Source organism: Vulpes lagopus, chromosome 1, assembly GCF_018345385.1.
Source record: "Vulpes lagopus strain Blue_001 chromosome 1, ASM1834538v1, whole genome shotgun sequence".
Taxonomy (NCBI): domain Eukaryota; kingdom Metazoa; phylum Chordata; class Mammalia; order Carnivora; family Canidae; genus Vulpes; species Vulpes lagopus.
The window spans coordinates 24,767,838-24,781,001 of NC_054824.1; the positions used below are offsets into that span (position 1 = coordinate 24,767,838).

The 13,164-nt window shown below is 36.8% G+C and overlaps 1 protein-coding gene across 1 annotated transcript in view; it reads left to right on the top strand.

Moving 5' to 3' along the window:
• The window catches only part of RNGTT (RNA guanylyltransferase and 5'-phosphatase), a 325,545-nt gene that overhangs the window by 81,675 nt on the left and 230,706 nt on the right, over positions 1-13,164 (top strand). The window contains exon 10 of the mRNA XM_041771798.1: positions 10,614-10,685. Coding sequence (XP_041627732.1) covers positions 10,614-10,685 — 72 coding nt within the window. The remainder of the gene's footprint in view (positions 1-10,613; positions 10,686-13,164) is intronic.

A 13,164-nucleotide genomic window follows, 5' to 3' on the forward strand; every position in this document is an offset into this window, starting at 1 on the left:
AAAAGTACAGAGGATAGGAAAGTCAACTTTTATTTAAACGTGAGGGTTTTTTTGTTGTTGTTTGTTTTTTTTGTGGGGCTCATAATGCAGGGCTTAAGCTGCAGGTTTCTCCACAGCAATATTTAATATTAAAAGACAATGGAGCAATTTCTAATGATTTCTTGAGCAATTTTATATTGCTGTATCTTGCAGTTTTCCTTAGCTTTTTTTAGTTTAGGGTTTATTGAGCATCTTTTATCTATGGGTTTACAAGTTTTTCTTTTTTTTTTCCTTAAGATTTTATTTATTTATTTGTGAGAGACAGGAGAGGCAGAGACATAGGCAGAGGGAGAAGCAGGCTTCCAGTTAGGACCTGATGTGAGACTCAATCCCAAGACCCTGGGATCATGACCTGAGCTGAAGGCAGATGCTCAACCACTGAGTTAGCCAGGCATCCAGGTTTACAATTTTCCTTAAAAGTAATTTTTTTTTTGCTATTATTTCTACTCTTTACCTGTCTGAAGATTTGATTATTAATGCTGTTTTCATTAAAGACAACTTTTATTTTTCTATTTCAATTTTGGGTAGTTTCTGTTGCTGTGTCTGTAAGTTCACTGATCTCTTCTTTTGTAGTGTCTAAATTGCATGGTATTTTTCCATCCATAATATTTTTACTTCAGGCATTGTAGTTTTCACCTCTGAAAATTCATTTTGAGTCTTTTTTTTTTTTTAAAGATTTTATTTATTTATTCACAAGAGACAGAAAGAGAGAGGCAGAGACACAGGCAGAGGGAGAAGTGGACTCCATGCCAGGAGCCCTACGTGGGACTCGATCCCAGGTCTCCAGGATCACACCCTGGACTGAAGGTGGCGCTAAACCGCTGAGCCACCCGGGCTGCCCTTTGTCTTTTTTATATCTTCTATGTCTTTACTTAACTTTTTGGAATATATGGAATACTGTTATAATCATCTGCCTTAGTTTTCTTGCCTGCTAATTTTGACATCTTTCTCAGTTTTGGGGTGATATTTGATTGATTTTTCTCTTCTTTATAGGTTTTTTTTTTTTCTTTACCTCTTTGCATACCTGTTAATTTTTGACTAGATGCCAGATATTTTGAATTTTACCTTTTTGGGCGCCTGATATTCCTGTGCTTAGTTCTGGTATGCAGTTAATTTACTTGGTACTGGTTTATACTTTTTGAGTCTTGCTTTTAAGATTTGTTAGGTGGACTAGAGCAGGGATAATTATTCTCTGCTGAGACAAATTCCTTCTGAGTACTCAATACCCTGTGAATTAATCTGTCTGGTAGGCAGAGACATTATTCCCAGCTTTGTGTGGTCCTTTTCACATGTATACTCTGCTGAACATTCATGGAAGTCTGACTTGATATCTTGTAGTTCTTTATCTGGGCATCTCTCTCTCTCTCTCTCTCTCTCTGCCCTGAGAACTCTAGTCCTGTTGGTCTCCCCAGACAACCTGTTATTCATTCATTCATTCATACATACATACATACATACATACATACATACATACATACTCAGGGAGACTTTTGGGCTTTACCTGGGATCCCCCTGCCTGCACTGAAGCCTGAAAACCTCTTGGGCTAGAAGTTGGGAAAATTGTAGGGCTCATATACTTTATTTACTATCTCCTAGAGATTACTGTCCTTTGTTGTTGGATGTTCAGTGTCTTGAAAATGATTGTCTCCTCTATTTTGTTGACCTCTTTGATTGTTTCAGGCAGGATGGTAAATCTAGTTCCTGATTCTCCAGTTTGGTTAGAAGAGGAAATATGTTTTTCCTTCCTGACTGGATTTTATTAAAATTTTTTTTAAATTTATAGTTGTGGTAAAATCACATAACATAAAATTTACTATCTTAACCATTTTTAGGGATACAGTCCAGTAGTGTTAACTCTGTGCATGTTATTGTGCAACAGTTCTCCAGAACATTATCTTGTAAGACTACAACTGTGTTCCCATTAAATAGCTCTTCATTACCCATAGGCCTGTGAGAACCATTATTCTACTTTCTATTTCTGTGATTTTAACTACTTTAGATACCTCATATAAGTGAAATCATATAGGATTTATCTTTTTGTGACCGGCTTATTTTACTTAACATAATGTCTTCAAGGTTTATTCTTGTTGCAGTATGTGATAAATTTCTTTTCTTTTCAAGGCTGAATAGCATTTTGCTATCTTTGTATGCCACATTTATGTATCCATTTGTGTGTTAATGGATATTTGGGTTGCTCCCACCTGTTAGCTATTGGAATAATGATATTATAAGCGTGGGTATGCAAATACCTCTTCAAAACCCTGCTTTCAATTCTTTGGGATATATACCCAGAGGTGAGATTGCTGCATCATATGGAGGTGTTATTTTTAATTTTTTGAGGGAACTGCCATGCTACTTTTCATAATGGTTGCACCATTATACAATCATAGCAACAGTACCCAAGGGTATTTTCTTAACTAAGATTTAAGCTTGGGTATTTTATTTTTACGTACTTTTCTTATTTTTACGTACCTAGAGTAATGACAGCAGCTGTAGGCAAGGGGAGACTTTGTGGTGGGGAGATCATTTGGGAAAAACTAAGCCTAGGTGTGGGGTCTTTTGTTAGAGTCCTTGGGTTTTGTCCTTTTGAAAAGGCTTTTAGTGAATGTTTTCTTCAGTTAATTGGGAACCATATATTATTCCAGTAATGTGCAGGTTATTTCTTCAATTCATTGTGGAGTTCAGGAGTCTTTCTTCAGGCACAAAGAGTATTGTGCTATTTCTATTACTATAATCAGAAGAGAGAAAAAAGAAGACAAGAATAACTACTGAGTTTGTTTCTATCTATATTTGAGTGTAATAGTGACAATTATCAAGAATTTGTCATTTTACAAGTAGGGTCTCTGGGAGTTTAGTGAACTTGTAGTGAAATGCTGCTGTACCTTTTTGTTTTGCCCCATTCTTGGTAGTTTTCAGTATGTATGTATGTATTTATTTATTTATTATAAATTTATTTTTTATTGGTGTTCAATTTGCCAACATACAGAATAACACCCAGTGCTCATCCTGTCAAGTGCCCCCCTCAGTGCCCGTCACCCATTCACCCCCACCCCCCGCCCTCCTCCCCTTCCACCACTCCTAGTTCGTTTCCCAGAGTTAGGAGTCTTCATGTTCTGTCTCCCTTTTTGATATTTCCCACACATTTCTTCTCCCTTCCCTTATATTCCCTTTCACTATTATTTATATTCCCCAAATGAATGAGAACATATAATGTTTGTCCTTCTCCGATTGACTTATTTCACTCAGCATAATACCCTCCAGTTCCATCCACGTTGAAGCAAATGGTGGGTATTTGTCATTTCTAATGGCTGAGTAATATTCCATTGTATATACATAAACCACATCTTCTTTATCCATTCATCTTTCGATGGACACCGAGGCTCCTTCCACAGTTTGGCTATTGTGGACATTGCTGCTAGAAACACTGGGGTGCAGGTGTCCCGGCGTTTCATTGCATCTGTATCTTTGGGGTAAATCCCCAACAGTGCAATTGCTGGGTCGTAGGGCAGGTCTATTTTTAACTCTTTGAGGAACCTCCACACAGTTTTCCAGAGTGGCTGCACCATTTTACATTCCCACCAACAGAGTAAGAGGGTTCCCTTTTCTCCGCATCCTCTCCAACATTTGTGGTTTCCTGCCTTGTTAATTTTCCTCATTCTCCCTGGTGTGAGGTGGTATCTCATTGTGGTTTTGATTTGTATTTCCCTGATGGCAAGTGATGCAGAGCATTTTCTCATGTGCATGTTGGCCATGTCTATGTGTTCCTCTGTGAGATTTCTCTTCATGTCTTTTGCCCATTTCATGATTGGATTGTTTGTTTCTTGGGTGTTGAGTTTAATAAGTTCTTTATAGATCTTGGAAACTAGCCCTTTATCTGATATGTCATTTGCAAATATCTTCTCCCATTCTGTAGGTTGTCTTTTAGTTTTGTTGACTGTATCCTTTGCTGCGCAAAAGCTTCTCATCTTCATGAAGTCGCCATAGTTCATTTTTGCTTTTGTTTCTTTTGCCTTGGTGGATGTATCTTGCAAGAAGTTACTGTGGCTGAGTTCAAAAAGGGTGTTGCCTGTGTTCTCCTCTAGGATTTTGATGGAATCTTGTCTCACATTTAGATCTTTCATCCATTTTGAGTTTATCTTTGTGTATGGTGAAAGAGAGTGGTCTAGTTTCATTCTTCTGCATGTGGACGTCCAATTTTCCCAGCACCATTTATTGAAGAGACTGTCTTTCTTCCAATCGATAGTCTTTCTTCCTTTATCGAATATTAGTTGACCATAAAGTTCAGGGTCACTTCTGGGTTCTCTATTTTCTGTTCCATTGATCTATGTGTCTGTTTTTGTGCCAGTACCACACTGTCTTGATGACTACAGCTTTGTAGTACAGCCTGAAATCTGGCATTGTGATGCCCCCAGATATGGTTTTCTTTTTTAAAATTCCCCTGGCTAAAAAAAAAAAAAATAAAAAAAAAAAAAATAAAATTCCCCTGGCTATTCGGGGTCTTTTCTGATTCCACACAAATCTTAAAATAATTTGTTCTAACTCTCTGAAGAACGTCCATGGTATTTGATAGGGATTGCATAAACGTGTAAATTGCCCTGGGTAACATTGACATTTTCACAATATTAATTCTGCCAATCCACGAGCATGGAATATTTTTCCATCTCTTTGTGTCCTCCTCAATTTCTTTCAGAAGTGTTCTATAGTTTTTAGGGTATAGATCCTTTACCTCTTTGGTTAGGTTTATTCCTAGGTATCTTAAGCTTTTGGGTGCAATTGTAAATGGGATTGACTCCTTAATTTCTCTTTCTTCAGTCTCATTGTTAGCGTATAGAAATGCCACTGATTTCTGGGCATTTTCTGTCTTGCCACGCTACCAAATTGCTGTATAAGTTCTAGCAATCTTGGGGTGGAGGCTTTTGGGTTTTCTATGTAGAGTATCATGTCATCGGCGAAGAGGGAGAGTTTGACTTCTTCTTTGCCAATTTGAAGGCCTTTAATGTCTTTTTGTTGTCTGATTGCTGAGGCTAGGACTTCCGGTACTATGTTGAATAGCAGTGGTGAGAGTGGACATCCCTGTCTTGTTCCTGATCTTAGGGGAAAGGCTCCCAGTGCTTCCCCATTGAGAATGATATTTGCTGTGGGCTTTTCGTAGATGGCTTTTAAGACGTTGAGGAATGTTCCCTCTATCCCTACACTCTGAAGAGTGTTGATCAGGAATGGATGCTGTATTTTGTCAAATGCTTTCTCTGCATCTAATGAGAGGATCATACGGTTCTTGGTTTTTCTCTTGCTGATATAATGAATCACATTGATTGTTTTACAAGTGTTGAACCAGCCTTGTGTCCCGGGGATAAATCCTACTTGGTCATGGTGAATAATTTTCTTAATGTACTGTTGGATCCTGTTGACTCGTATCTTGTTGAGAATTTTTGTATCCATGTTCATCAGGGATATTGGTCTATAATTCTCCTTTTTGGTGGGGTCTTTGTCTGGTTTTGGAATTAAGGTGATGCTGGCCTCATAGAATGAATTTGGAAGTACTCCATCTCTTTCTATCTCTCCAAACAGCTTTAGTAGAATAGGTATGGTTTCTTCTTTAAACGTTTGATAGAATTCCCCTGGGAAGCCATCTGGCCCTGGACTCTTGTGTCTTGGGAGGTTTTTGATGACTGCTCAATTTCCTCCCTGGTTATTGGCCTGTTCAGGTTTTCTATTTCTTCCTGCTCCAGTTTTGGTAGTTTGTGGCTTTCCAGGAATGCGTCCATTTCTTCTAGATTGCCTAATTTATTGGCGTATAGCTGTTCATAATATGTTTTTAGAATCGTTTGTATTTCCTTGGTGTTGGTAGTGATCTCTCCTTTCTCATTCATGATTTTATTAATTTGAGTCTTCTCTCTCTTCTTTTTAATAAGGCTGGCTAATGGTTTATCTATCTTATTAATTCTTTCAAAGAACCAATTCCTGGTTTTGTTGATCTGTTCCACAGTTCTTCTCGTCTCGATTTCGTTGAGTTCTTTTTGAATCTTTATTAACTCTCTTCTGCTGGGTGTAGGATCCATTTGCTGTTTTTTCTCTAGCTCCTTTATGTGTAAGGTTAGCTTTTGTATTTGAGTTCTTTCCAGTTTTTGAGTGGATGCTTGTATTGTGATGTATTTCCCCCTCAGGACTGCTTTTGCTGCATCCCAAAGATTTTGAACAGTTGTATCTTCATTCTCATTAGTTTCCATGAATCTTTTTAATTCTTCCTTAATTTCCTGGTTGACCCTTTCATCTTTTAGCAGGATGATCCTTAACCTCCATGTGTTTCAAGTCCTTCCAAACTTCTCGTTGTGATTTAGTTCTAATTTCAAGGTATTATGGTCTGAGAATATGCAGGGGACGATCCCAATCTTTTGGTATTCAGTTCAGACCCGATTTGTGACCCAGTATGTGGTCTATTCTGGAGAAAGTTCCATGTGCAGTTGAGAAGAATGTGTATTCAATTGAGTTTGGATGTAAAGTTCTGTAGATATCTGTGAAATCCATCTGGTCCAGTGTATCATTTAAAGCTCTCATTTCTTTGGAGATGTGTGTTTAGAAAACCTATCGAGTGTAGAAAGTGCTAGATTGAAGTCACCAAGTATAAGTGTATTATTATCTAAGTGTATCTTAACTTTGGTTATTAATTGATTTATATATTTGGCAGCTCCCACATTCGGGGCATATATATTGAGGATTGTTAAGTCCTCTTGTTGGATAGATCCTTTAAGTATGATATAGTGTTCCTCTTCATCTCTCACTACAGTCTTCGGGGTAAATTTTAGTTTATCTGATATAAGGATGGCTACCCCTGCTTTCTTTTGAGGACCATTTGAATGGTAAATGGTTCTCCAACCTTTTATTTTCAGGCTGTAGGTGTCCTTCTGTCTAAAATGAGTCTCTTGTAGACAGCAAATAGATGGGTCCTGCTTTTTTATCCAGTCTGAAACCCTGCGCCTTTTGATGGGGTCATTAAGCCCGTTCACGTTCAGAGTTACTATTGAAAGATATGAGTTTAGTGTCATCATGATATCTATTCAGTCCTTGTTTTTGTGGATTGTTCCACTGGGCTTTTTTTTTAAAGAGGAATTTTAAGAGTCCCCCTTAAAATTTCTTGCAGAGCTGGTTTGGAGGTCACATATTCTTTCAGTTCCTGCCTGTCTTGGAAGCTCTTTATCTCTCCTTCCATTCTGAATGAGAGCCTTGCTGGATAAAGTATTCTTGGTTGCATGTTTTTCTCATTTAGGACCCTGAATATATCTGCCAGCCCTTTCTGGCCTGCCAGGTCTCTGTGGAGAGGTCTGTTGTTACCCTAATACTCCTCCCCATAAAAGTCAGGGATTTCTTTTCTCTTGCTGCTTTAAGGATCTCCTCTTTATCTTTGGAATTTGCAAGCTTCACTATTAAATGTCGAGGTGTTGAACGGTTTTTATTGATTTTAGGGGGGGATCTCTCTATTTCCTGGATCTGAATGCCTGTTTCCCTTCCCAGATTAGGAAAGTTTTCAGCTATGATTTGTTCAAATACATATTCTGGCCCTGTGGCCCTTTCGGTGCCCTCGGGAACCCCAATTAAACGTAGGTTTTTCTTCTTCAGGCTGTCATTTATTTCCCTTAATCTATCCTCAGGATCTTTTAATTGTTTTTCTCTTTTTACCTCAGTTTCCCTCTTTGCCATCAAGTTGTCTTCTATGTCACTCACTCGTTCTTCCACCTCATTAACCCTTGTCATTAGGACTTCTAGTTTGGATTGCATCTCATTCAATTGATTTTTAATTTCTGCCTGATTAGCTCTAAAGTCTGCAGTCATGAAGTCTCTTGAGTCCTTTATGCTTTTTTCTGGAGCCATCAGTAGCTGTATAATAGTGCTTCTGAATTGGCTTTCTGACATTGAATTGTAATCCAGATTTTGTAACTCTGTGGGAGAGAGGACTGTTTCTGGTTCTTTCTTTTGAGGTGAGGTTTTCCTTCTAGTCATTTTGCTCAGTGAAGAGTGGCCAAAAACAAGTTGTATTGGGAAAAGGAGAAAAAGAGAGGAAAGATGGAAAGAAAAGAGAAAAAGAAAAAAGAAAAAAGGAAGAAAAAAAAAAAGAAGAAAAAGAGAAAGAAAAAGAAAGGAAAAAAAGGGTTGGGGAAGCAAACAAATCAAAAAAGCAAAGAAAAAACCAAACAAACCCAAAAAAACAGAAAAACAAAAACAACAACAATAACAAAAAACCACGGGGAGTATCTTCTGATTCTGTATACTTTAAGTCCCTTGACTTCCCCTGGAACTTGTCCGTCTAGCTGGTCTTCTGGGGGAGGGGCCTGTTGTGCTGATTTTCAGGTATTAGCACTTGGGGGAGCTGCTCAGCCCCCTGCCTGGTGCAGGGCTCCGTGGGGGTTGTTTACCCCGTGAGGCCCCAGGAGGAACAACCACAGTGGCTGCGGCCAGCTCTGGAGCCCTGGATTCAGCTCCTGCAGTAACTACAGAGCTCTCCGTCTGCAGGGGCCTGGATGCTTCGGGGGGTGGGGCAGGAGCGTCCTTGCTGTCCTGGCCCCTCCTGGCCTCTGCCTGTCCCAGATCTTGGGCTGTGTCCCCAGCTCCCTGTGCTCCCGGGCCTGTGCTGTTGGATTCGCACTCCTGGCCGGCAGCCCCCTCTCTGCGGAGCCCCTCCGAGCTGCTCCCGGGTCAATGCGTGCACGCGCTGTAGTCCTTTAGGGAGCGCAGCGCGCTCTCCCTGGGGCGCAGGTGTCTGTTAGTGTCCCAGGGAGCTTGAGGGCATCCCCGCCCTCCTGGGGTCCTGCTCTAACTCCCTGCAAGCGCCTTTCCGCCTGGGAAGATTGGTACAGCTCCTGCTTCTCTGGGACCTGGGATGGAACTTTGCTGTCCTGGGGGCACTCGCCCTTGGATGCCTTTTGTTTCTTTAATTCCACCCCCCCCCCCCATCTTCCTACTTTGATAGAGCTGTAGCATTCCAGCTGTTCTCTTTTTAAATCTCAGGCCAAATTCGTAGATTTTCAGGATGATTTGAAGGTTATCTAGGTAATTTGGTGGGGACAGGTGATTTGGGGACCCTACTCTTCTGCCATCTTCCGTTCCAGGTAGTTTTCAGTTTTTAATGGTTACTTGTATATTTATTTCCTTTTACTTGTTTTGTTTGCTGATAATAAAATTTCCTTTATGCTATTTCCTATTGAACTGTTCCTGTTGAACATTTTTAATATTCAAAGGAATATTTTTGCTCATTTCATCAGGAATTTGGAAGGGAAATTTTGTGCTGTTATCTGAACCTGGAAGTTCACTTAATTTCCATCCACACATTTTTGAAAATAATAATGAATTTAAACCTGTTTTTGGTGCCACCTTGATGGTTCATTAAGTTCTCAGATACAAGTATTTAAGTAAAAATATTTAGTAAACAGGTTAAGATAACAAAGTGATTTAATTTATGCCATGTGTTGGGTTTAAGATGATAACCATGAATAAGTATCTACAGGTTAACAAATACATATTTGGGAAAGAAATTAATTAGTAATAGCTTCTTAACAAAGTATATTTGTCAATGTGTTCTTTGTAATTTTAGATGGTTGTGGATTTCTGTCATGAAATTATATAACAAAAATCCTGCTTAGTTTCTTAGGAAGAATATGAGGAAAGAAAAATAATTTTAGGTTAAAATGTATTATAAAGAATTAAAATTTTATAAAATACTACATTATGTGCCTAATCATTTTTTGAAAAAATATTTATTTATTTGGAGAGAGAGAAAGAGAGAGAGAGAGCATGCAAGCAGGGAGAGGGCAGAGGGAGAAAATTTCCAAACAGGCTCCCTGCTTGCTGAGTGTGCAGCTGTACATGGGGCTTGATCCAGTGACCCATGAGATCACGACCTGAGCTGAAACCAGAAACTAAGAGTCAGGCACTCAACCAGTTGAGCCACCCAGGCACCGCTTATAATCATCTTTTAATGTCCTTTATCTCTTTTCTGTCCATGTGCAGAATTTAAGATTTTTTTTTAATTTAATGGCTCTAATATGTAATATATTCTCTTGTCTTGTTCCCTTTGATCATAGTAGAGGGACATGGGGCCGAGGAAGACCACATGGGTCACATGGGGAATATATTTATAATAAGGGCACCATTTATACCTACAAATTTTATGATTAAAGTAGTTGGCTTATAACAAATTTTAAAGCAAAAGTGATTTAACAAAATTTAAATAAAAATATTCCTCATATTTGGAATTTAAAATTTGTAGTTTCTTTCTTCTAATAGTTGTTTAGTAAATCAAACATAAAACAAAATGTAACATAGTAATTCAAATAGAAAAATACATAATGAGATATTGTTATATCATTTTATTTCAGTACAGAATAAATTCATGACAGGAATTTATGGGATGCTGACAGTCTATTGATTTGATCTGGATATAAGTGTGTTCATTTTAATGTTTGTATACATATGGTTTGTATACATATGGTTTACGTGCTTTCTGTGTATATGTTATATTTTAATCAAATTAAAGAAATTGCCATTAAAGTATGAAGAAACTTAATCTTCTTTTCTCTTTTAAGGAAATGATTATTGACAGAGTTAATGGACAGGCCGTTCCTAGATATTTGATATATGACATAATTAAATTCAATGTAAGTACCATTAATATAATTTATAAAGTAAAAATTGTCCCTGAGATAACAACTGTTTTTACAAATAAAAATTGTTATCTGCCTTAGAGATAGTAGGAGAGAAAAATTGTGACTTGAATTACTTATTTGATATCTTAATAATAATTTTGCACATTTCTCTGTCTTTAGATTTTGTTAACTACTTCAACTGAGTAAAGAAAAATAGTTTAGCTGATAAAATAAGACAGCATTTTATAAGATGGAAACTGTTGGTTTTAGTTATCTTGTATACAATTAAAAAAAAGGAGTCCACAATTTTATTACTGTCACTTGAAAAAAAAAAAGAGAAGCTGATTATGGGTATTGAATGTATAACTTGGGGGCAAAAATATGTTATTCATGAGTACAGGCAGGAAACTTAAAAACAAAATATAAAATTCTGTTATAAATAGATATCAAAAAATAGAAATTATATTTTCTACCCATTTCCTATAGTTTTAGACAAGCCAAGAATCTGCCTGTTCATGTTTAATTATAGTATCAGTGTCTAAATTATTTAGGCAGTACAAGATGACTTCTGTAAATGTGAGAAACTCTTTCAATAGTGTACATCTATGAAAAGGTATAATCATTCCTCTAGACATATCTTATTCAAATTGCATAGCCATTTAGTATTCAAACCAGACTGAAAGCAATTAAGAATTCTGGAATTAAAAGTGCTGTTTAAGTTTTAGAATTCTGAAGATTTATAACAATTTTTTAAAAGTTCTTTTTTGGGGTATATATTTTAAATTATAGTATTGAGATTCAGGATTGCATTAATCCAGATTACTTTAAAGGCATTTTTTTTCCTGGAAATTTTCAATGTACATATTTCATTTTCTGTCGAGTTTATAGATTTCAAACAGTTTTCTAGGTAAGAGACTCAGGTCAGAAACCACCAAATTTAAATTTCATCTGTTTGCCTCAAAAGTAGTGCTTTCCAGAATTGGCTTACTCTTATCATAGATCTTGGAATAATGTTCATTGACCCATAACAAGACCTAAAGGGTGGGGGTAGCATTGTTTTGTTGTGAATGGAAGAATTTTGTCTCCTCTGCCTTTTGACATCGAGCTCTGTTTTAGTGTGTGTTCCATGCAGGCTCACTTCTTAGCCTGGGAACTTTGTCTTTGACAACATCCTTCTAATTCTTTAAAAAAATATGAAAAATTTCAGTGTATGCAAAAGTATAGAGAATGATATGAGTAATGTACATACACTAATCACCAGATTTGTTGAAGCTTAACATTTTGTCATTTTTACTCCACTCTCTTTTTAATAAGATAAATTATTACAGATCCAGAAGTTTCTCATGCATACCTCACTTACCTTATTCTTAACCGTCTTACCTAGAAGCAGCTTCTACCTTGTATTTGATGTTTATTGTTTCCATGAGTATTTTTAATAACTTTACTATCTATGTGTGTCTCCATAAAATATATGTGGTATTGTTGTGGAAGGGTTCTAGTGCTATATAAATACTACACTATACTGTGGTACCAAGCATTTACTCTACATTATTTTGTTGAGATTTATTTGTATTAATGCATATAGGTTTAGTACATTCACTTTAATTACTATTGAGTATTGCTTTGTATAAATATATAGATTTTGTCTTTTTTTCCTTTTGTTTTTTTTTTCTTTTTTTCCTTTTGATGAACAATTAGGTTTCTGTATTTTGCTATTATATTACTATTAAACAGTTTTATATATTCTTGTGTGCATACATCAGAATTTGTCTAGGGCAGTTCTCATTCTTGGGATGTAAGCACCTGAGGTGTTTATAAAAAGTACAATCCTTTATCCCTACTTCCATCATAGAGATTCTGACTGAATTGTCAACTTCAGGTGTATTTGCTACATTGCTGAATTCCTCTCAGAAGTAGATGTAACAACTTACTACAGTTGGTATTATCAGAGTTTAAAGGTTTTGCTAATTGGATGTGTATGAAATGGTATCTCATCTTGTTTTAATTTGCTTTTCCCTTATTACTAATGAAGTTAAGCCTACTTCATAAGTTCATTTTTACTTGTTTGGATTTTTCTTTTGTCATTTAATTTTAAGTTGGAATAATTTTCTGGTTTTTCTATTTGGTTGTCAGTCTCCTTAATGTGTAGGAACTAATTATCTTTTCTGGATTCTAATCCTTTTTTGGTTATGTATGTGACAAACAATATTTTCTGCAAATTAGTATCTATAATGCATAGGAGTTTTTCGTTTTCATGAAATCAAACTTACTAGACCTTCTCAAAGTTTGTGCTTTTGTGTCCTGTTTAGGAAATTCATCAATTTTGCTATAAGAATGGTTAAGTTATGCTTTTACAAGGTCTATATTTACTCAATAAATACTTCGGTGCCATTAGTTGTAAAGTCACATTCCCCCCCCCCCACTTATGATATTAGGATATATTTATAATCAAAAGCATGTCATATATTTAATTCTTTATTATGGAGCCTTG